This window comes from Octopus sinensis, linkage group LG21 (assembly GCF_006345805.1).
Source record: "Octopus sinensis linkage group LG21, ASM634580v1, whole genome shotgun sequence".
In the NCBI taxonomy this organism is placed as follows: domain Eukaryota; kingdom Metazoa; phylum Mollusca; class Cephalopoda; order Octopoda; family Octopodidae; genus Octopus; species Octopus sinensis.
In genome coordinates, this window is record NC_043017.1 from 25,132,199 (window position 1) to 25,157,499 (window position 25,301).

The following is a 25,301-nucleotide window of genomic DNA, read 5'->3' on the forward strand; positions in this document are numbered from 1 at the left end:
GTGGGGTGGAAGCAAAAAATATTTGAAAATTGGATGAGGCGGGGGAACTGAAATTTCCTAGGCTTCCACTCCACCCCACCCCGTTTTCTGAACCGAAAAAGGGTTTTGTAGCATATTAGGAGGTCACCAGAATTCATTCAAAAAAAAAAAAAAGAATTCCAATGATTCTAGGATGGGGAGGAGCGGTTTCCCACCCATCCCTTTTTTCCGAACAAAGATAAGAGGTTTGCAGCATATTAGGAGGTTAAGGTAGATGATTCAATGCAAAAAATCCGAGTTTTTTTTTCCTTAGTAAAAATAAGCTGGTGAGGGCTCAACCAAAGTGGAACATGTCTGCTTTTAACCATTTCAATTTCATCTACCACACAACATCTTTTGCCAAAGCCACCTGACAAATAAAAGCTGCCTGCCCTTCCCAGCCAAATGAAGGTGTCAGATTAACCTCCCCAATGGACTTGACTGATAGCCAGATATATCCTACACATGATAGCAACTGTTGGACAAAACTGTTGGGCATAAGTCAGCAATGCTCCAGCATTGGACAAGTGCTTGAAGAAAGGTTTCACTGTAGGACATCCTGGGCAAGTGTCTTCTACTATAGCCTCGGGCCAACCAAAGCCTTGTGAGTGGATTTGGTAGATGGAAACTAAAGAAGCCCATTGTATATATGTATATGTATGGCACTGCCAGATCAGAGGTTTCTGAAAATTATCCATGACTTGTGGGGCCAGTAAAAAGGACACATGGAATAATGTACTGTGGGACACACTGGTATGCCTTTGACCATGGGTCTGTTTGATCAAAGGTGACGTAGGAGCAAAAAACTACACTAAGGTATATTCACCCTTCTTTGATCAATTTCCTGGTGGATTTGTTGATGTTTTTGATGACGTAGCTGATATTGAAATGACATGTGTGTAAGATTGAAGGAGGCCGGTAATAGTTCATGTTGAACTCCATCTGGGCAGAACCTGTCCCCATGGATTCAATCAGCACCTCGTCATTGATGGGAACCTACAAAAAAGACAAGACAAAGTAATGGATAGATGTCCACCACATGTGTTTTGTGTGTGTGTGTGTGTGTGTGTTGTTGTTGTTTTTGAATATGAGGCATTCATTCCCTTTGGAATTTTAGAACCATCCAAAACTCTAAATGAATCCATTTTTAATTTAGGAATTCTATCTTTTACTTGTTTCACTCATCAGACTGCAGTCATGCTGGAGCACTATCTGCAACCCTAGTGCTTAACTGGTACTTATTTCTTAACAAACCCCAAAAGGATTAGGATTAGGGTTAGGGTGACATTTGAACTCAGAAGGGAAAGACAGTTGAAATGCTACTAAGTATTTTGTCTGTTATACCCTAAATCCATTGCTAAACTGGAGGTTTACTTCGAAGTCAGTCAACAACATTCTTGTTTAAGAATAAACTATGTGTATATATAAATGTGTGTGTGTGTGCACGCATATGAATGAATATATATATATATTCAAAATGTGACCGCGTGTGTACCGTTGGTGATTTTTTTTCCTCTGTCTTCCCTTCTCTGGATCTTTCCTTCTCCTATGTTTCTGACGAAGAGCTCCGCTTGAAACGTTAAACTCTCCTTCTTTCCTGAGCATCCAGTAATACTATATTTGTTCCATGTCCTCGCGTTGTTGTGCTTTTTTTATGCTTTCATGTTTGGATTAACTTTATATATATATATATATATATTTATAATGCACATACATATTTGAGAGAGAAAGGGAGTGATTAAAGTAACCAATCTGACTTACATCTGAGACAACCTGACTCCACAGAGAAGATTCTTTGTTGACAGTCAAATGTTTACGAAGATGTGCTTTCGATGATGTTAGGTTGAACAGCATGTTGATGTCAGGAACTTTGGTCATGCTGCCATACTTGGCCAAGGCTTGTAATGCCATCACAGTGTCCTAAAATGGAATTATAATCACAATATAATTTGTTCACAAGAATGTGTTTCATGTATTCACCATCATTTTCGTCCTGTTAAATTAAAGAATTATTTGGTTCAGTAAAAATGGAAGGATTAACAAATGAAAGTAAAAGTTATATTCTTATATAAAGATATATATACATATATACATATGGATTTCAGATGGTACCTCGAAAGTACCTTGGATTTCAGAACAACCCGCTGTGCTTGAGGAGACCTATTGAGTCAAGAACATGAACATCGAAATAAATATCAACGGAAATAGTAGTTGTGATACCTGTGTTGGTGGCACATAAAAAGCACCATCTGAATCGTGGCCGATGCCAGCGCCACCTTGACTGGCTTCCGTGCCGGTGGCACGTTAAAAGCACCAACCGATCGTGGCTGCTGCCAGACTCCCCTGGCACCTGTGCCGGTGGTACATAAAAAGCACCCTCTACACTCATGGAGTGGTTGGCGTTAGGAAGGGCATCCAGCTGTAGAAACACTGCCAGATCAGACTGGAGCCTGGTGCAGCCTCCTGGCTTCCCAGACCCCGGTCGAACCGTCCAACCCGTGCTAGTGCGGAAAACGGACGTTAAACGATGATGATGATGATGATATATGCTTGACTGTTTGTAACCTACCTGTGTGGATTTGAACATTCCCGCTTCACTTCTTTGTTCAGTCAGCCATTTCACAATAGGTGTACTTTCCTCTATTCTACCAAAATGCAGTTCTGTGAGAAGGGCATAAGCTGTGGCTTCAACGGACAAATAAGATTCTTCACTATGGTATAAAGCATCTGGTGTTCTGCCAAAACCATTATCAATCTCAGTCACAGTCCAATAGCGATAGTCGTTACCTTAAAATAAGAAGTTGTCGGTAATTAGAATGACTTGCTGTCTGAATGGTTAGAGATTTCAAGTTAATAATAGCAACAACAATATTTGCACAAGAACCCAAGACATGGGAGACAGTACAAAGGTGAAATGTGCTAAAAACAACGAGCAGAGACAGTGTTGGGTGGGATCAACACCTGTGGGAAACACTTGTGAATGAGATGATATAGACTGTCTCTTTTGGTACCTAGAATTGCTCCCAGGACATTGTAGCTCACATTATCCAAGTAACTCTTTGTAGAATGTGAAAGCTGACGTTCCACCAATCATATTGTCCAGCTGGTATAGTGATGTGAATGCCTGGCAACATTCCAGGTACTAAACACACAACCATGGTCTATGCATGATCAGGACTGAAGCTCATTCAAAGAGACAAGCTGCAGAAATATATGTCATATGAACAATGCACACTTGTGCACCACTGTCACTGTCCACGAATCTTTACAGGTGTGTCAGCCTCAGCCCATACCTGTACATCATCAGCCATGGCATCTCAAGATTCCCTTGAAGTGTGAACATTTTCGGTAGATAGTGCCCTGGACAGCAGATCTTGTCTTCTCAAAAGAAGCAAAAGAGTATACTCTCTTATATATCTGTTCAGAAGTCTCTTGGGTCAGTCAAACCATGATGGTCAGGTAGAAGTCCATTACTGAAGGGCTGTGGATATTAACTGATTCCACTAGTGGTGTAGCTACAGTGTGTACTGTCCAGGTCAGCCCTTGAGTTTTTTCACCTCCATTTCTGCTGGACATCCAAGCCTATACAAGTTTATACAGCAGACCCCAAAGTGCTGCTCCCTTAAAAGCATTACCTGGTGGTGAACCCTACTTCCTTGTCCCCGCACCCCAGCTATGCTACTGAATTCCATCCAACCTTCAGGGGCAACTTCCTCTGAGGACATTTCTGAGTGAAACTGACCATACTTCTTTTCACGATTTCTTCTTAGTTTTTATCCACTTGGTGGCCTGCTTTGAACACCTGGACCAGAACCTCGTGGGCTTGTCTCACCTCAAGAACTTGACTCTCCACAAGCTGGATTGCAATCCAATTGATATGTCCTGCTTAATGTGTTGGCGTTGGGAAGGCTCTCCAGCCATAGGAACCTTGCCAAAAGTGGAACATACGAGCTAGAAAGTAATCTTTATATATAAAATTAAGGTTTTGTGTCTGTCTCCTACGATTTAGATTCCTAACTACTCCCACATTTTGCGGTGTAGTTTAACCAAAACCGGGTATCTTATAGTCATGATTCATATCGAGCCCTTCTGGGTATTAGCACGCGTCTATGATGAGTCTACGATTTAAAAAAAAATTTACCATCATTTTTTTCCATTTTAATGCATTTTTTCGCTATTATATAAGGGAAGTAACTCTCTAAAAATATCTACGATGAGTCAACGATTTAAAAAAAATTTACCATCATTTTTTTTCCATTTTTAATGCATTTTTTCGCTATTATATAAGGGAAGTAACTCTCTAAAAATATCTACGATGAGTCAACGATTTAAAAAAAATTTACCATAATTTTTTTTCCATTTTTAATGCATTTTTTTGCTATTTTTTGGCTATAACTCTCTTAAAATGCTTATATAGTTATTTCCCTTACAAACCGAGCAACGCCGGGCGATACTGCTAGTTCTGAATAAGACATTACTGTTTTAATTCATGCACAACAATGAAAAGACTCTGTTTACCTAGGTTAGCTACTGCCATTTTGCTCAGCTTGATTCGTGCACGATATTTCTTATGGCTGTTTGTAAGGCTAAGAGCATATGCTATTATGGCCATATCATAAGAATTGGTGATCTTCTCAATTTGATTTTCCAGTAGTTTTGCAGCTAAAATAATTTCATTTGCCCTTGTAAATTCCTGTAGACATAAAAAGAAATGTTTATTAAAGGCATTAAAAAAAAATCATGTTTCAAATTAACTATATATATATATATATATATACACACAGGGAGGGATGGGTAAATTGCCGTCATTTAAAATTTTTTATTTCGTGCATGCACATTGTTTTTTTTTATTTTGTTGACTACACAGTATAGTAGGGTCAGTTGGACACCATCTGTAAGAAAAACAGCCCCATGATGCAATTCACTCTGCCCAGAAATTTGGAAATGACATGCTGTACTGCTTGGCATTCGTGCCGGAAACTCCAATATGAACATTTCAGAGTGTTTGGCTGTCAATCTGAGGACATGTACCAAGAGTGATAAAAATAAAACATCCAGTCAGCATCATGGTGTTTGCAGTGAGCACAAGTGATGGCAACATTATGTCTCCTTTCATCTTCCCACACGGCCTCAGACTCTAAACAGAGGCCTACATCAAGTGCCTGGAGAAGATAGTGCTGCCCTAGGTAAAGAGGGTGCTTGCTGGAAGACCCTGTCTGGCATCAGGACATGCTACACAAGGTAGTAGAACCCAGTCATGGTTGTCAGACAATTTCTGTGACCACAACATCCCTAATATCTGGCCACCTAAATCTCCAGATTGTAACCCCCTTGAGTGAGAGACCATCAAAACTCTTTGTAACACCAAAGATGAATTGAAGGCAAAGATTATAAAATAATAATAATGAAATTATTGTATACAGTGCTCAGGTGCACCACAACTTGTCAGAAAGTGCATATAAAGTACATGCAGTAATGTAGAAATGTCTGGAAAGCGAACAATGTATGAGTCAGATACATGCTTGTGTGTGTATGGAGGGGAGAAAATCAGGTGTAGTGTTGGCGAATCTCAGGAAGCATGGAAGTTTTGAAGGATGCAGTGCTCCGACAACTAACAACCGATGCCGGCAGTTTGTTCCATGCTTCAGCAACTCTCAGCGTGAAAAAATGTTTCCTGAAGTCATGGGAGCTGTGCTGTTTTCTGACTTTGTAAATATGTCCACGGGTGTTAGAGAGGTGGAGTTTGAAGAGGTGCTCAGAGAATTGTTTGTGCGATGGTTGATAATTTTATGGGTGTCTGCCAAGTCATCTGCCAGACGTCGGAGTTTCAATGTGTCCATGCCCAGGGAAGTAAGGTGTTCAGGATATGGCAAATGCCTGATGGAGGGTATTCTTTTGGTTGCACGTCGCTGAACAGCTTCCAGACGATTGATGTCCTGGGCAAGATAGGGGTTCCAGACCGGTGATGCAAATTCCAGGTGAGGTCGTACCATAGCTATATAAAGCCGCAGATAGATAGCAGGAGAGTGGCTCACAAAGGATTTGGTGAGTGATGCCAAGACACCCTCAGCCTTCTTGACAATTTTAGCAATTTTATGATAGCATTCACCACCTTAAACAAGGAGACTGTCCAGAAGAGTTGCAAGAGATTTCAAAGTCGTCTGAGGCCCGTGGTAGAAGCCAATGGCGATTTTATTGAATAAATTTACTCCTTAGTATTTCAAGATATTTTTATGTAATTTGCAAAATTTAGACAACAGTTTATTTACTACACACACAAACACTCTCCCTCTCTCTGCCTCTCTCTCTCTCTTTATATATATATATATATATATATATATAAATATATGAAGGAGTAAAGACTGACTTTGGTCACAAATGACCATAGGATTGCACCTAGAAAGTTCCCCTCTTTAGGTACAAGTCCGGGCAAGGTTGTTTATGGAAGACAAGCAGTGCTCATGGATACCAGCCTCACCTCTTCATGCCACTGATGATATCCAAGGGAAAAGCCAAAGACCGATACAGCTTAGCACCAGTGACATCGCAACTCATTTCTACAGCTGAGTAAACTGGAGCAATGTGAAATAAAGTGTCTTGCTCAAGAACACAGCACACAGCCCAGTTCAGGAATCAAGCTCACAACCTCCCAATCATAAGCTTGATGCTCTAACCACTATATATATACACTCACGGAGTGGTTAGCATTAGGAAGGGCATCCAGCTGTAGAAACACTGCCAGACCCCGGTCAAACTGTCCAACCCATGCTAGCATGGAAAACGGACGTTAAACGCTGATGATGATGATGATATATATTTCTTTATTGCTCACGGGGCTGAACATGGAGGGGACAAACAGGGACAGACAAACGGATTAAGTCGATTACATCGACCCCAGTGTGTAACTGATACTTATTTAATCGACCCCGAAAGGATGAAAGGCAAAGTCGACCTCAGCAGAATTTGAACTCAGAACGTAGCGGCAGATGAAATACCGCTAAACATTTCGCTCAGTGTGCTAACGATTCTGCCAGCTTGCCACCCAAATATATATATATGTGGAGGCGCAATGGCCCAGTGGTTAGGGCAGCGGACTCGCGGTTGTAGGATCGCAGTTTCGATTCCCAGACCGGGCGTTTTGAGTGTTTATTTAGCGAAAACACCTAAAGCTCCACGAGGCTCCGGCAGAGGGTGTTGGCAATCCCTGCTGTACTCTTTCGCCACAACTTTCTCTCACTCTTTCTTCTGTTGGCCTGCTCGCTTAGCCAGTGGGGTGGCATCATTTGAAGGCTAAAACAATGCGAAGCGCATTGTGACCAGCGATGTGTAGCAACATCTGATAGCCTAGTCGGTCACGGTGATCATGGTGATATATATATATAAAGAGAGAGAGAGGAGAGAAACTTGTAAATGTATTACTTCACAGTTGTGATAGTGTATATGAAATAAAGAAACGTTACTTACTATTTCTGGGTGAATCCTTTTACATTCCATGAGACTGATTAAAACAAATGCTGTCATAGCTTGTTCACTGAGGCCACCCTACAAAAAGAAAAGTTTAAAATGTTTACACACACACACACACACACACACACACACACACATATGCATATGTGCGTCTGTGTGTATTTATAGTTGTTCTGTGTGTGTATTTATAGTTATTGTTCAAAGTTTCCCCAAGACACCTGATGAAGGCTGGAGAGTACATCAGCCGAAACGTTGTGTTAACAACAAACAAGATGAGGGCAAATAGCTGTCAAATGTAAATAATATACATAATGTATGATAGTAACTATTGTCTCACCATCATTTCTGTATGGATGACTGGATTATTCTCAACAAAGGAGCCATCGGGTTTTTGCTTGTTGATGAGCCATGTTATTGCTGTCCTCGTTAACATAGGGTCGACATATTCAAACTCCGCAGCTTGACAAAATACTTTCAACACAAATGCTGTTAGCCTAAAAAAAAATTGAGAAGAGGAGAGATTAGGATGGAAATTTTGATGAAAGAAATTTTGATGTGAAACTCATGAAAGGAAACTGGAAAAATATTTCACCCAGTTCCTATTGATAATTCTCACTCTTCTCTCTTTCTCTCTCTTGCCCCTAAGTGTGAGTAACCAAGTAGCTTCTCTCTAAGTACTTGATTGCCCCAGCATTCTTCCCTTATCCCATACTCTATACAGTGGGTGCATATGGCTCCTGAGGGTCCATATAAGATTTTGAGGGGTCCACACAGCAAAATACTAAATTGGGAATCCACAATAATATTTTAAAGGCCCCTTAAAAAAAATTATTTTAGATGTATGTATTGGTATGTATTGCAAGAAACAGCCAGGTTTCTTTTTCTAATTTTATACAGTTCAACCTACACAAGTTGTGTGAAAAACAAAATAGAAACCAGTTTCTAAACATCGAATGGCTATGAGGATCCACCAGGATGAAAGAGTAATAAAAGGAGTCCATAATAGTATTTTAAGGGTCCCTGAATAAATTTTGCTTTAGATGTATGTATTGTAAGAAACAGCTAGGTTCCTTTCTCTAATTTTATATAGTTCAATGTACACAAGTTAATGCGTGAAAAAAAAAAGAATTTTGAAAGGAGTTTCTATAAAACTAGATTTTAAACATGGAATCGCTACAGGGTCCACCAGAGTAAATAGTAATGAAAGGGGATCATAGGTAAAAAATGGTTGAGACCCTTTGCTCTATACCCTCATCTCCTTGAATAAATGCTGCCCACCCAGTATTTGGGTTTATACAGTCTTGTGAGCTTCATGGTGACCTCATTAGAGCTGTTGCCATGAAAGAAGCACCCAGTACATACTGTAAAGGGATTGGCATTAAGAAGGGCACCCATTTGTAGAAACCATGCCAAAACAGATGGTAGAGTTTGGTACGGACATGAGGGAATTTCGTAGATGGAAACTGTAAGAAGCCTATTGTGTGTGTGTATATATATATATATATATATATATATATATATATATAAAAATTAGAAAAAAACCATCTTTTATCAATTCAATAAGCAAAAATTAAATTATACCATTTATATATATATATACACACACACATATATATCTACACACATACACATACACACACATATCTATGCATGTCTATCTTTGTGTCTGCATCTGTCCCCCCCTCCACCGCCACTGCTTGACAACTGGTGCTGGTGTGTTTACGTCCCTGTAACTTAGCGATTTGGCTACAAAGAGACCAATAGAATAGGTATTAGGCTTTAAAAAAAATAACTATTATGGCCAAAACATTCGACTAAAATCATTCTTCAAATTGGTGCTCCAGCATGGCTGCAGTCTAATAACTGAAACAAGTAAAATATACAAAGATACTCACCATGTGCTGGCAGAGTTTCGGTCAAAAGCTGCATAAGAGCCATCTATCTTACGAAATTCTTGCTCTTTTAATATACCTAAAATAATATAATAAATTATAATAAATTATAATATACCTAAAATAATATAATAAATTATAATGTACCTAAAATAATAAACTGGGGTGGGGGAGAAAAAAATAGAGATAAATAAGGAAATAAATGAAAAAAAATTAAATAAAGGGTTGGATAAAAACAGTATAGTAAGCAAACCCATATACACACACACACACAAAACACATAGACCCGTATATACATGCACACACACACACACGCATACAGATACAGATGCGAATGCCTGTGCAGTTAAGGACACACATCATAGAAAAAACAGAATGGATTAAACAGGACTGGAGGAGACACATGGGGTGGAGAGTTGCTGAAGAGGTCACAGGATGTGTGACAAAAGATTTCCAGACAAAGGACATAAAATAAGAATAATTATAAATCTGAAGTGAAGAATGATTATATAGTGTATGTGTTTATTTGGCAAGGGGAAAAAAATGGCCATCCTGAAATATGACAAGAGCACTCAGAGAGTGCAAACCTCTGTCAAGGCAACACCAATGTCCTCTCCACGATAAGCCAGAGATGATTTTTTTAAATGTGAAATCTGAAATAAACTCGACTGATCTCACAAATGAGAATACTAAAAATGAACCTGACTGCTCTCAAAAACTAAGTAAAAAAAAAAACAGGAAAAATAATCCAGAATCCTTGTCCAGTACCGGATTAAACCCAAAATCTAATCAGTTCGTGCCAGTCATGAGGCTAAACATCCTTGAAGGTTTCGTCACAATCCATCCAGCAGTTCTTGAGATATTTTGTCCATGGACAAACAAACAAACATAACTGTGGTTTGGAAGCAAACTTTTTATCACACAGCCACATGTGTGTATGCTTATGTCCCTGAAACTTAGAGGTTCAACACAGGATATTAACAGAATGAGTACTTGGCTTTCAAGATAAGAAAATAATAGGCACAGGGTTCAGTCTGCTTGACTAAACTCTGCAGGGCAGTGCTCCAGCATGGCAGTAGTCCATTAACTGAACCAAGTAAGAAAAACATTATTCATGCAAAATGAGAGAGAGGGTGAATAAGAGCATGAAAAGAAAAAAAAGAAGAAAAGTGAAAGAGAAGCGAGTGAAAGAAATTTTGAGGTAGAATCTTAGAGTTTCAGGTCAAAGAAATATGAAGAAATATACAAGAGATGCAACGAGGAATTTTACCTAATCTGATGAATCTGGTGGAATTCTCAAAGATCTCTGGTGTCACTTGGTTTGTACTGTTCAGGTATTTGAGAACATAGACACAGGGGGCCAGGAATATCATGGTCTGCTCTCCACAGCCATAAGGCTTCTTCAGCAGCTTCTCCGGTTCTTTCAGGGTGGTCTGTATTGTGGATCCGAGAAGGTTTCCTTCAGGAAGGATCAAGGTAAATATTTACAGTAACTCTGTGTGTGCGTGTTCGAGTGTGTGCATTTGTGAGTGTGCATGCATGTGTGTGTGCATGTGTACATATATCATCATTGTTTCTTTTTTAATGAAGGTGCATGGCTAAGTGGTTAGGAGTATTCAGCTAATGATCGAAAGGTCATGAGTTCAATTCCCAACAATGCATTGTATCCTTGAGCAAGACACTTTATTTCTCATTGCTCCACTCCACTCAGTTGGCAAAAATTAGTTTGTACCAGTATTTCAAAGGGTCAGCCTTGTCACATTCTGTGTCATGCTGAATATCCCCAAGAACTACATTAAGAACTACATCTCAGCCACTTGCAGATTAATTTCAAAAGCAGGTTGTTCTATTAATCAGATCAGCCGGAACCCTTGTCATCTTAATCAACAGAGTGCCAATTATCATTGCTTTCACACCCATTTTTCCATGCTTGCATGGGTCAGACAGAATTTGGTCACGGCAGATTTTCTTTAGCTGGATGCTTTTCCTGTCACCGATCCTCACTTGTTTTCCAAGTAAATATTTCCCCCCGACTGAACATGTGTTTTGTGAACATGTTTTTTATCAAATGGAGGGTACTATTCAGAGGAGACAAGATCTCCTTTGGTGAAGCAGAAAATTGTGTGGATCCAACAAATCAGTTACTCTGTGACCACTTCGACACCTGACATGTGGTACCCTGTGCACTTGTTCGGGCAACATCGATTTGATGGAGGGAGAGAGCTAATGCACAGCACATGCATTTGATTACTATAATGCAAATCATTTGTGCAGATTGTTCTTCAAAAAATTGCAGAACCATCTTTCTCAGACTACAAGTGGCTACCATCATATGTATAAAAAACAATAAATTAAAGGCTATATACGAAAACAAAACCCTCACCTGTAATAACAATGTCACCATTTGCTGAGCCGTCAATTGCATCAGGGGGTTGGTTAAGATTTAAGATGATGCTCTGCGTTTTCTGGGAAACATAGATTTCATCTAGAAAAAGTGCAAGAGAAACATATTTATTGGTTGTTAGTAGATTTAGAGATATAGCAGTTATTTCTAAGTTAGGTAAAAGGTCTGAAGGAAGCAGTTGATAATCTTGTTCCTTGCTCTGGATTAGTATTTTGTTTCTGGATTAGTATTTACGTAATGAGTTCAAAATCCACCGAGGTGGACTTTGCTCTTCATCCTTTCAGGGTTAATAAAATAAGCACCAGTTGAACAGTGGGGCTGTCGTAATTGACTAGCCCTCCCCAACCAAATTTCAGGCCCTGTACCTATAATAGGGAGGATTATTATAGTTATAAATAAGGAAACCAGCGTGGCTGTGTGGTAAGAAGCTTGCTTCCCAACCACATGATTCTGATTTCAGTCCCACTGCGTGGCACCTTGGGCAAATGTCTTCTAGTATAGCCTCAGCCAACCAAAGCCTTGTGAGTGGAGTTGGTAAATAGAAACTGAAAGAAGCCCACCGCATCTCTCTCTCTCTCTCTCTCTGATGCAAATGAGTTCTGCGATGCAAATGACCTTATGGTCTGCAATACCAACTTCAGGAAACCCACCTCTCACCTACCGTTCTGGCAGACACACCAGCCAGATTGACTACATCCTTGCCAGAAAAAGGGAAAGAGGGCTGATTATAAAAGCCAAAACCTTTCCAGGCGAAGAATGTACTCCCCAACATAGATTAGTAGTTAGCGACTTCAGGATAAGAGCTAAATGGTTGCCCAGAAGAAGACCAGCTTGGAGGAGAAGGGTCTGGAAGCTTAAAGATCCTGCAAATGGACAGAGATTTAGAGACATACTACTCGAAGCCTTTGACGAAATAGAAGGGGATATAGCTTCACTTAATGTGGAAGACAGCTGGAGATTCCTACGGGACAATCTGCTGACAGCCACTGACCAGATCTGTGGATGGAGCAAAGTACCATCTCGACCCAGAGTAACATGGTGGTGGAACACTGTGGTTGACAGGGCTATTAGACAAAAGAGACAGGCTTGGAAGGACTGGAAGAACGGTGGTAGCAGGGAATTGTATCAGACAGCCAGAAGGGAAGCTAGGAGACAGGTTTATTTAGCCAGAGGGGAAGCGGATAAGAAAAAATTTGCCAATGTTCTGAGCCGTGAGGATGAAAGACTTGAGGTATTTCGTGTTGCAAGACAGTGTGTGAGAGAGAATCATGATGTGGTAGGAGAGAAGTGTGTTCGCATGGATGATGGTTCACTTGCGCTAAATGAGGATGCAAAGAGAGAGGTTTGGAGATGCCACTATGAAAGGTTGCTGAATAAAGAAATTTAATGGGATAAAGAGAGTCTGCTGAATGTTGACCCAACAGAGGGACCAGCTATCCGAGTTGATAGCTCCGTGGTAGCTAAGGCAATTAGAAGCATGAAGACAGGGAAAGCCCCAGGCCCATCAGGAATTACTGCAGAGATGCTCAAAATATCTGGCAGTGTCGGCTATAACCTAGTCACCCGTATAGTCAACCAGGTGATACACGAAGGAGTCATACCCAATGACTGGTGTAGCAGCATACTAGTCAACTGCTACAAAGGTAAAGGTGATGCCCTAGATACAAATAATTACAGAGGTATCAAGCTGTTGGATCAGGTAATGAAGGTTACGGAGAGGGTCATAGCCCAACTAATTAGAGAGAGAGTTAGTTTAGATGAGATGCAGTTTGGGTTCGTGCCAGGGAAAAGCACCACTGATGCTATATTCCTGGTAAGGCAGCTGCAGGAGAAATACCTAGCCAAAGATAAGCCCCTGTACCTGGCTTTCATTGACATGGAGAAAGCCTTTGATAGGGTCCCCCGATCCCTCATCTGGTGGTCAATGAGGAAACTAGGGATAGATGAATGGCTGGTGAGGGCTGTGCAAGCCATGTACAGAGATGCCGTAAGTAAGGTTAGGGTTGGCAACATGTACACAGAAGAATTCAAAGTAGAGGTTGGGGTCCACCAGGGTTCAGTTCTCAGCCCCCTCCTATTTATCATAGTCCTCCAGGCAATTGTGGAGGAATTCAAGACAGGTTGCCCCTGGGAGCTCCTCTATGCTGACGACCTCGCTCTAATTGCTGAGTCACTATCAGAACTGGAGGAGAAGTTCCAGGTGTGGAAGGAGGGTCTAGAATCGAGGGGCCTTAGAGTCAACCTAGCTAAAACCAAAGTACTAATAAGTAGAAAGGTAGACAATCCACAAATATCCTCAGGAAGATGGCCCTGCTCGATCTGTAGAAAAGGTGTAGGTAGAAACTCTATAAGATGTACCCAGTGTAAGCTATGGACACATAAGAGGTGCAGCAACGTCAAAGGTAGGCTAACTGAGAAGACAGTTTTTGTATGTGGCAGATGCTCGGGAGCATTGACCTCCGAAAATCTGCAGAAAACAACTTCTGTCACTTTCCGGGGGGAAAAACTAGAAGTAGTTGATAGCTTCCGCTATCTAGGTGACCAAGTCAGTAGTGGGGGTGGGTGCGCTGAAAGTGTAACTGTTAGAATAAGAATAGCCTGGGCAAAGTTTAGGGAGCTCTTACTTCTGCTGGTGACTAAAGGCCTCTCGCTCAGAGTAAAAGGCAGACTGTATGATGCATGTGTACGAACAGCTATGCTACATGGCAGTGAAACATGGGCCGTGACTGCTGAGGACATGCGTAAGCTCGTGAGGAATGAAGCCAGTATGCTCCGATGGATGTGTAATGTCAGTGTACTTACTCGACAGAGCGTTAGTACCTTGAGAGAAATGTTGTACCTAAGAAGCATCAGTTGTGGTGTGCAAGAGAGACGATTGCGCTGGTATGGTCATGTGGCAAGAATGGATGAAGATAGGTGTGTGAGAAAGTGCCAATCCCTAGCAGTTGAGGGAACCCGTGGAAAAGGTAGACCCAGGAAAACCTGGGACGAGGTGGTGAAGCACGACCTTTGGACGTTAGGTCTCACCATGGAAATGACTAGAGACCGAGACCTATGGAAGTATGCTGTGCGTGAGAAGACCCAGCAAGACTAGTGAAGCCATAACCCGTGGCCCCTACCTGGGACGTAGTCAGTCCACCTGTGCATACCTTCCTTCTTGTGACACTTGTGAAGACCTGTTGAGGCAAGTGAAAATCAAAATCACTTCAAACCAAATCAAAATAGATGAACATCAACGGAATTTGTATCCTTGTGGTACCAGTGCCGGTGGCACATAAGAAAACCATCCGAACGTGACCATAGCCAGTACCGCATCGACTGGCCTCCGTGCTGAGGGCACGTAACAAACACCATCCGAGCGTGGCCGTTCGCCAGGCTCGTCTGGCACCCGTGTCGGTGACACATAAAAAACACCATCCGAGCGTGGCCGTCTGCCAGCCTCGTCTGGCACCTGTGTCGGTGGCACATAAAAAACACCATCCGAGCGTGGCCGTCTGCCAGCCTCGTCTGGCACCTGTGTCGGTGGCACATAAAATCACCCACTACACTCTCGGAGTGGTTGGCGTTAGGAAGGGCATCCAGCTGTAGAAACACTGCCAGATCTGACTGGCCTGGTGCAGCCTTCGGGCTTGCCAGACCCCAGTTGAACCGTCCAACCCATGCTAGCATGGAAAGCGGACGTTAAACGATGATGATGATGATGATGATGATGTGTGTGTGTGTTTCTGTCTGTTTGTCTGTCACACCACTTGAAATCAGTGCTGGTATACTTATGTCCCTGGGAACTTAGCAGTTTGGCAAAAGAGACTGATAGAATAAATACCAGGCTTAACAAAACAATAAGTATTGGGGGTGATTCATTTGACAAAAAATTCTTCAAGGCAGTGCCCCAGCATGGCCACAGCCTAATGATGAAAACAAGTAAAAAACAAAAAAACAAAAAACAATATATTTTTATATTAACTTTTTGGTATTGTTATATGATTGGAAAGTTGTCTTCGGGGTCTGCTATGTTTGGAGAAAGTTCCAGATGGATCCAACATGAGCGATATACTCTTTGTCTCTTTGATGCCTTCATACTGGAAAATATAAAAGAAGTTAGTCTTTAATAACACTTTTAGCATTCATATTATTCTGTCAAATGTAATTCTTATTTATTCACATTGTATTGAATTAATCATGCATTATCATGTAGTTTCGAGGTTTTAATGATCTTCATCATCGTTTAACGTCTGCTTTCCATGCTGGCATGGGTTGGACAGTTTGACTGAGGACTGGTGATCCACAGGCTGCACCAGGCTCAATCTGATCTGGCAAAGTTTCTACAGCTGGATGCCCTTCCTAACGCCAACCACTCTGAGAGTGTAGTGAGTGCTTTTACATGACACCGGCACGAGGGCTAGTCAGGCAGTTCTGGCAATGACCATGCTCAAAAGCTGTTTTTTTGCTTGCTACTTGCACGGGAGCCAGTCCAGCGGCACTGGCAATGACCATGCTTGAACGTTGTTTATCACGTGCCACTGGCACATGTGTCGGTAAGGCAACGCTGGCAATGATGTGATCGTTTATTTTTAGAATGACATTGTAGGTCAGGCGAGAATGGCTGGATCTGGCCAGTTTTAACATTAAACAGGTAGAATATTTGAGCCAGATCTGGCCAGTTTGACCCTTAAGTATTCAAATTGTTGATGAAAATGATGATGATGTTGTAGATCATGTCGAAAATAATGGTGATGCTGATGATGGTTATACCAATGACGATGATCATCATCATGACAGAGATATTCGTTATGATGGTGAGGGGGATGGTGGGGACGAAATGATGTGTGTGTAGGGGGGATGAAGATGAATGTGTTGATGGTAATGATAACATTGGTTTCAAATTGTGGCACAAGGCCAGCAATTTTGAAGGGAGTGAGGGGTTAAGTTGATAACATCGACCCCAGTACTCGACTGGTACTTATTTTATTGACCCCCCAAAAGGATGACAAAAGTGTGATGCCTTCTGGCCAATCCCCAAGTGAGTCTGCTGATTTATCATCTAATGATATCAATAATATTGACAGTGCCGAAGATGACGATGATGATGATGATTACTACAACAACAACAACAATGTTGATAGTAGTGTTCAGTATTATGATGAGGGTGAAGGTGGTGAAGAGATAAGTGAAGATGATGATGATTCTCAGACCCCCTTTGGTCACGACACTGACCATGGGATTGCACCTACCCTCCGAAGCACAAGTCCGGGCAAGGTTGTTTATGGGAGACCGACAGTCGCCCATGCATACCAGCTTCCCCTCTCCACGCCACTGATGTTATCCAAGGAAAAGGCAAGAGTCGATACAGCTTGGCACCTGTGACATCGCAACTCATTTCTACAGCTGAGTGAACTGGAGCAACGTGAAATAAAGTGTCTTGCTCAAGAACACATCACGCAGCCCGGTCCGGGATTCGAGCTCACAACCTCACGATCGTAAGCTCGACGCTCTAACCACTGAGTCATGTGCCTTCACAAGATGATGATGACGACGACAATGGTTATAGATCAGTTAGAATTGATATTCCATCAGATTCCAACTTGACTTTAAACTTACCTGAACTCTTAAAGTTTTCCTTATCTCTTCTCTGAAGTTGTCATCAATCTGTGTGACGGTGACACGGATGGTGAAATTTCCAGTCCAAAGAGGAATGATCGCAAGACGAGACACCTCGAGGCTCTGGGGTAAAATCTTTTTGATAACTTCGTAGGGTTTTCCAGGTGCAGCATGGGAACAGATTCCTTTCGTTTCATGGAATGCCAGTTTCACCTTCAATAAAGATAGAGATACATACAGTTGTGGCCAAAAGTTTGGAACATTTTCTTTTCAAAGTCAAAACTGTTTTGCCCAAGTACAATTCAATTCAAATATATACAATGTATATATTCAGGCATTTAATATAAAGATTCTAATTTTCACTCCTCTTTTCAGACCTGGTAAACCAGAAGACTGTACCAGGCTTCACTGACTGTTTTGGCATACTCTTTACTCTTTTACTTGTTTCAGTAATTTGACTGCGGCCATGCTGGAGCACCGCCTTTTAATCGAGCAACTCGACCCTGGGACTTATTCTTTGTAAGTCCAGTACTTATTCTATCGGTCTCTTTTGCTGAACCGCTAAGTGGCGGGGACATAAACACACCAGCATCGGTTGTCAAGCAATGCTAGGGGGACAAACACACACACACACACATATACATACATATATATATATATATATATATATATACGACGGGTTTCTTTCAGTTTCCGTCTACCAAATCCACTCACAAGGCTTTGGTCGGCCCAAGGCTATAGCAGAAGACACTTGCCCAAGGTGCCATGCAGTGGGACTGAACCTGGAACCATGTGGTTGGTAAACAAGCTACTTACCACACAGCCACTCCTGCGCCTGATTTTTTTTTTTTCTTACAGCTGGGTGCCCTTCGTAATGCCATCCACTTTACAGAGTACACTGGATGCTTTTTATGTGGCACCAGCACCAGTAAGGTCTACTTTGGCATAATATATATGCAGATCTCGGTAATTCCCTTCCCTCTCATTGTTTAACCCCAGGTCGAGCAGACCTATCGTCAAGAAGACCTATAATCCGTAGCCTTCTTGACGTTTTTGTTTTAAAGACAATGATTTAGAAGGAAATTTGGCCACTATTTCTAGTAACTCAGGTGACCATATAAAGGTTCTCTCTTGTTGGACTCATCTGGCCAAGTTTTTTTCCCTAAGTCTTGACCTACAAAAGCTCAACCTGAACATTAGCCATATTGATCTCACCAAACCAGTTATGGCAGGACTTGCAAAAGTCATGGGTACTCCCCCTCCCACTACTACTACTACTACTACTACTACTACCACCACTACCACCACCACCACTTTACCACTACTATCATCACTGTTACTACTACTACTACATTAGCACCACCACCACCACTATTACTACTTACCACCACAACCACTACAGCTATTACCACTATCACTACCACCACCACTGCAAGGAGAGCAAATGACACAGCTGCTAGAAATACTACCAAATCTTCAGGAAAGGACATTTTAGACCAGAGGTTCTCAACAGGTGCCATGTGCACTCCACCCACCATGGAGCCATTTGGAGCTCACGGGAGGCGTTTTGGAGCAAAGGGGCTCTCTTACACCAAAGAGCACTCTTTCGATAGACAACATGTTGATCTCATAAGTGCCGCATGATGGAAATAAAAGCAATTACCAAACTTTCAATTTATTATTTAATTTTTTTGCATTTCAATTTGTACATCTCTTCTCCCAAATGTGTACAAGCGCATTTGTTTTGTAAAACAAAGTTCTTTATTTTTTAATGAGTAGTAAATTGAAAAAATAAAAATATTTTCTAGTGGTGGTGGTGGGGGGGGGGCATTTGTGACTGCAAGGGTCAAAATGGGGCCTTTGGCCAAAATGGGTTGAGAACCTTTGTTTTAGACTGTTAGATAATGGAGTCCTAAAGTAAGCCTAAAAACAAAACAAAACGAAAAGAAATAAAACAAATTAAATTATTCAATTCATATCCCATACATACACATAGATGTGCACACAAACACACAGATATATATTTCACACATACACAAACATAGACTCACATACTCACACATCTACACAAAAAAAACAACAAAACAAAAACAAAAACGATGTTGAAACGAGCACTTACAGTAATTATCTCCTTCTTGTAATTATATACGACAGCCTTAACGAGGATCTGTTCCAGTCTTTTCACCACATAAGGAAGGCTGACTTTTGTGATGACTTTTTTGAAAGTAATAATATCGATCGGTTTGGCCACACAGAACGGGACTTTGTCTCCGACACTCATTCCTTGAATGTGCCAACTGGTCACAGAGGCTGGTAGAGTGAAGTTAAGTCGATAAACTCCACTTTTGCTGTAAGTAAAATATATATAATAATAATAATAATAATAGGCTGAGGTGAGGTTGAAAACAAATATGAATTTTTAAAAAATGGAATTGTAAATCTGGTCTTGTGGTTAAGAAGTTTGTATCACAACCATATTAGCTTGTTGTTCTGGGTTTGGGTCATACTGCTTGGAATATTTGGTGTTTTCTGCTACAGCTTTAGGTTGTCTAAATTGCCCTGGGAATTAAATTTCATTGATGGAAACTGTTGCATATATGTATGTCCTGGATATGATTTTAAATTGCATCTGATTATTGGGCCCTGGTTTTGGGAGTTTCAGAGTTTTCAGGAGTGTGGAGCCATTGCCTAGCCACTATTTGTTCCCTGGTTTACTTTGACTTGGAACAGTAGCATCTGTCAAGGTCAAATTCCGCCGAGGTCGTCTTTGCGTTTCATCCTTTCGGGGTCAATTAAATAAGTACCAGTTACGCATTGGGGTCGATATAATCGACTTAATCCGTTTGTCTGTCCTTGTTTGTCCTCTCTGTGTTTAGCCCCTTGTGGGTAGTAAAGAAATAGCTATAGTTTAACTAGCATATGAACCACTAGGAATGACAGATCCCTTATTCTCGTTAGAACTTCCTTCTCGGAGAAGGTAAACTCATATAAAAAACAAAAAGAAACCCTGATGTGCAGTTGCTTTCTGGTCATCTTAGCCTTTGTTGAGTCACTGGTTTTATAAATAATTGTACTGAAAACTGAATTTATTGCTGTGCAACACTTTAAATCATCCCTATTGAGCTCTATGGACTCACAAGGACTGGTTTCCCAGTTTCCATGGCATACACACACACACAGTTATTATAATTAAGGGCTCTGCTGACAAGGAAAAGCCATTGGGCAAATCCAGAAACTGATCAATCCAAGGCTCTCTGAGCACGGCACTCAGCTGATGATTGCAGCCAGACGAGAAATGTAGTGCTCAGTGTTTTTCTTCTTCTTCTATATGTAATAATATAGGGTAAAATTAATTAATTAATTAATTAATTAATAATGTTACCAAGTAGTCAGTATGTTAAAAAATCCTTTTTTAGGTAAATTATACAAAATATTCTATAATTATGTATGCAATTATAGAATATTTTATATATACACTAGCAGTATCGCCTGGCGTTGCTCGGGTTTGTAAGGGAAATAACTATATAAGCATTTTTAGAGATGTAAAGTATAATAGCCATCTCAATATGGCTAACCACAAAGGGGGGGGGGTGTTACTGTAGCTTTTTACGTTCTGAGATTTAATAATAAATTTTTAAAGAGTTACTTCCCCTATATATGCCAAAAATGCATTAAAAATGGGAAAAATTGATGGTAAATTTTATTTTAAATCGTAGACTCATCATAGATGCGCACTAATACCCAGAAGGGCTCGATATGAATCACGACTATAAGATACCCAGTTTTGGTTAAACTGCACCGCAAAATGTGGGAGTAGTTAGGAATCTAAATCGTAGGAGACAGACAGCACACAACCTCACTTTTATATATATACATATGTGTATTTGGAAGAATAATGTTATCATAAGCATCATCATCACCATTAGTAGCAACAGTTTGATGATGATGGTGATGATGATGATGGTGAATGTTGCCACTTACTTCAGTTGGTATTGAGTAAATAATTCAGATTCTGGGAAGTATTCACTCAGCAGCGTTTTTATGCGATTATTTCGGTCGTTTGTAATTCTGAAGTGGTCTGAAATAAAATTTAGAAGCAGAGAAATATGTAAGCTAAAATAAAAATTTTGAGGTCTAATAAATTTGTCTTTAAAAAAACCCCCAAAAAACAGAAGCACGTCACATGTACTCTTTACTCTTTTTCTCTTTTACTTGTTTCAGTCATGTGACTGTGGCCATGCTGGAGCACTGCCTTTAGTCGAGCAAATCGACACCCAGGACTTATTCTTTGTAAGCCTAGTACTTATTCTATCGGTCTCTTTTGCCGAACCGCTAAGTTATGGGGATGTAAGCACACCAGCCTTTGATCAATTTTAATCCTTCAGCTATATATATATGTATATATAGATAGATATATCTGATGATGATGTAGTGACATCATGTTCCAGTGCAACGTCCTTCTTCAGTATGCGTGTGTGGAGCGTCCTTCTTCAGTGTGCGTGTGTGGAGCGTCCTTCTTCAGTATGCGTGTGTGGAGCGTCCTTCTTCAGTATGCGTGTGTGGAGCGTCCTTCTTCAGTGTGCGTGTGTGGAGTGTCCTTCTTCAGTGTGCGTGTGTGGAGCGTCCTTCTTCAGTATGCGGAGCGTCCTTCTTCAGTGTGCGGAGCGTCCTTCTTCAGTATGCGTGTGTGGAGCGTCCTTCTTCAGTGTGCGTGTGCGGAGCGTCCTTCTTCAGTATGCGTGTGGGAAGCGTCCTTCTTCAGTGTGCGTGTGTGGAGCGTCCTTCTTCAGTGTGCGTGTGTGGAGCGTCCTTCTTCAGTGTGCGTGTGTGGAGTGTCCTTCTTCAATGTGCGTGTGTGGAGCGTCCTTCTTCAGTGTGCGTGTGTGGAGTGTCCTTCTTCAGTGTGCGTGTGTGGAGAGTCCTTCTTCAGTGTGCGTGTGTGGAGTGTCCTTCTTCAATGTGCGTGTGTGGAGCGTCCTTCTTCAGTGTGCGTGTGTGGAGTGTCCTTCTTCAGTGTGCGTGTGTGGAGCGTCCTTCTTCAGTATGCGTGTGTGGAGCGTCCTTCTTCAGTATGCGTGTGCGGAGCGTCCTTCTTCAGTGTGCGGAGCGTCCTTCTTCAGTATGCGTGTGTGGAGCGTCCTTCTTCAGTGTGCGTGTGCGGAGCGTCCTTCTTCAGTATGCGTGTGTGGAGCGTCCTTCTTCAGTATGCGTGTGCGGAGCGTCCTTCTTCAGTATGCGGAGCGTCCTTCTTCAGTATGCGTGTGTGGAGCGTCCTTCTTCAGTATGCGTGTGTGGAGCGTCCTTCTTCAGTGTGCGTGTGTGGAGCGTCCTTCTTCAGTATGCGTGTGCGGAGCGTCCTTCTTCAGTATGCGGAGCGTCCTTCTTCAGTATGCGTGTGTGGAGCGTCCTTCTTCAGTATGCGGAGCGTCCTTCTTCAGTATGCGTGTGTGGAGCGTCCTTCTTCAGTATGCGTGTGTGGAGCGTCCTTCTTCAGTATGCGTGTGTGGAGCGTCCTTCTTCAGTATGCGGAGCGTCCTTCTTCAGTGTGTGGAGTGTCCTTCTTCAGTGTGTGTGTGCGGAGCGTCCTTCTTCAGTATGCGTGTGTGGAGCGTCCTTCTTCAGTGTGCGTGTGTGGAGTGTCCTTCTTCAGTGTGCGTGTGCGGAGCGTCCTTCTTCAGTGTGCGTGTGTGGAGCGTCCTTCTTCAGTGTGCGTGTGTGGAGCGTCCTTCTTCAGTATGCGTGTGTGGAGCGTCCTTCTTCAGTATGCGTGTGCGGAGCGTCCTTCTTCAGTGTGCGTGTGTGGAGCGTCCTTCTTCAGTATGCGTGTGCGGAGCGTCCTTCTTCAGTGTGTGGAGCGTCCTTCTTCAGTGTGCGTGTGCGGAGCGTCCTTCTTCAGTGTGCGTGTGCGGAGCGTCCTTCTTCAGTGTGCGTGTGTGGAGCGTCCTTCTTCAGTGTGCGTGTGCGGAGCGTCCTTCTTCAGTGTGCGTGTGTGGAGCGTCCTTCTTCAGTGTGCGTGTGTGGAGCGTCCTTCTTCAGTGTGCGTGTGTGGAGCGTCCTTCTTCAGTGTGCGTGTGTGGAGAGTCCTTCTTCAGTGTGCGTGTGTGGAGCGTCCTTCTTCAGTGTGCGTGTGTGGAGCGTCCTTCTTCAGTATGCGTGTGTGGAGCGTCCTTCTTCAGTGTGCGTGTGCGGAGCGTCCTTCTTCAGTATGCGTGTGCGGAGCGTCCTTCTTCAGTGTGTGGAGCGTCCTTCTTCAGTGTGCGTGTGTGGAGCGTCCTTCTTCAGTGTGCGTGTGTGGAGCGTCCTTCTTCAGTGTGCGTGTGTGGAGCGTCCTTCTTCAGTGTGCGTGTGTGGAGCGTCCTTCTTCAGTGTGCGTGTGTGGAGAGTCCTTCTTCAGTGTGCGTGTGTGGAAAGTCCTTCTTCAGTGTGCGTGTGTGGAGAGTCCTTCTTCAGTGTGCGTGTGTGGAGAGTCCTTCTTCAGTGTGCGTGTGTGGAGCGTCCTTCTTCAGTGTGCGTGTGTGGAGCGTCCTTCTTCAGTGTGCGTGTGTGGAGCGTCCTTCTTCAGTGTGCATGTGTGGAGCGTCCTTCTTCAGTGTGCGTGTGTGGAGCGTCCTTCTTCAGTGTGCGTGTGTGGAGAGTCCTTCTTCAGTATGCGTGTGGGAAGCGTCCTTCTTCAGTGTGCGTGTGTGGAGCGTCCTTCTTCAGTATGCGTGTGGGAGCGTCCTTCTTCAGTGTGCGTGTGTGGAGCGTCCTTCTTCAGTGTGCGTGTGTGGAGCGTCCTTCTTCAGTGTGCGTGTGTGGAGAGTCCTTCTTCAGTATGCGTGTGGGAAGCGTCCTTCTTCAGTGTGCGTGTGTGGAGCGTCCTTCTTCAGTATGCGTGTGGGAAGCGTCCTTCTTCAGTGTGCGTGTGTGGAGCGTCCTTCTTCAGTGTGTGGAGCGTCCTTCTTCAGTGTGCGTGTGTGGAGCGTCCTTCTTCAGTATGCGTGTGGGAAGCGTCCTTCTTCAGTGTGCGTGTGTGGAGAGTCCTTCTTCAGTATGCGTGTGGGAAGCGTCCTTCTTCAGTGTGCGTGTGTGGAGCGTCCTTCTTCAGTGTGTGGAGCGTCCTTCTTCAGTGTGCGTGTGTGGAGCGTCCTTCTTCAGTATGCGTGTGGGAAGCGTCCTTCTTCAGTGTGCGTGTGTGGAGCGTCCTTCTTCAGTGTGTGGAGCGTCCTTCTTCAGTGTGCGTGTGTGGAGCGTCCTTCTTCAGTATGCGTGTGGGAAGCGTCCTTCTTCAGTGTGCGTGTGTGGAGAGTCCTTCTTCAGTATGCGTGTGGGAAGCGTCCTTCTTCAGTGTGCGTGTGTGGAGCGTCCTTCTTCAGTGTGCGTGTGTGGAGCGTCCTTCTTCAGTGTGCGTGTGTGGAGCGTCCTTCTTCAGTGTGCGTGTGGGAAGCGTCCTTCTTCAGTGTGCGTGTGCGGAGCGTCCTTCTTCAGTGTGCGTGTGTGGAGCGTCCTTCTTCAGTGTGCGTGTGCGGAGCGTCCTTCTTCAGTGTACGTGTGCGGGGTTGGAACCTTCTGGAAAGGCATAAGGAAGTTCCCTCATGCACATGCGCTAGAGACTGAAGAAGAAATTCTATTCGCGTACCTTAATAGCGTCGGGGACTTGAGACACGGCGATAGAAGAGAAAGGACGTATTTTCATACGTGTGATCAGCCTATTCTCCTGTCCCAGATGCTTAGGATTTAACCTGTTCTATTAATGTTGAATTGTAAGAAACTTACAAACGTTAGAATTCAGCCTTGCTGTGTTGAACTAGGTGGATACCAGTATACCATCGTGTTTCATTGTTGAACCAAGAGAATAAAGAATTGTATATATTTTAAAACTTGCGTTTCGTTCCTGACTGGTAGTTTCTAGAAACAAAAAGAAAGGAAATTGTGTTGCACCC

General features: G+C 42.6%; 1 protein-coding gene across 1 annotated transcript in view; it reads right to left on the minus strand.

Moving 5' to 3' along the window:
* The window catches only part of LOC115222993 (complement C3), an 82,986-nt gene that overhangs the window by 19,791 nt on the left and 37,894 nt on the right, over nt 1–25,301 (minus strand). The window contains exons 18-30 of the mRNA XM_029793415.2: nt 21,361–21,457; nt 19,499–19,727; nt 17,380–17,592; nt 15,746–15,860; nt 11,761–11,862; nt 10,648–10,836; nt 9,381–9,456; nt 7,823–7,979; nt 7,483–7,560; nt 4,537–4,711; nt 2,588–2,805; nt 1,780–1,938; nt 845–1,014 (exon numbers count right to left, since the gene is read on the minus strand). Of these exons, the coding sequence (XP_029649275.1) occupies nt 845–1,014; nt 1,780–1,938; nt 2,588–2,805; nt 4,537–4,711; nt 7,483–7,560; nt 7,823–7,979; nt 9,381–9,456; nt 10,648–10,836; nt 11,761–11,862; nt 15,746–15,860; nt 17,380–17,592; nt 19,499–19,727; nt 21,361–21,457 (1,978 nt within the window). The remainder of the gene's footprint in view (nt 1–844; nt 1,015–1,779; nt 1,939–2,587; nt 2,806–4,536; nt 4,712–7,482; nt 7,561–7,822; nt 7,980–9,380; nt 9,457–10,647; nt 10,837–11,760; nt 11,863–15,745; nt 15,861–17,379; nt 17,593–19,498; nt 19,728–21,360; nt 21,458–25,301) is intronic.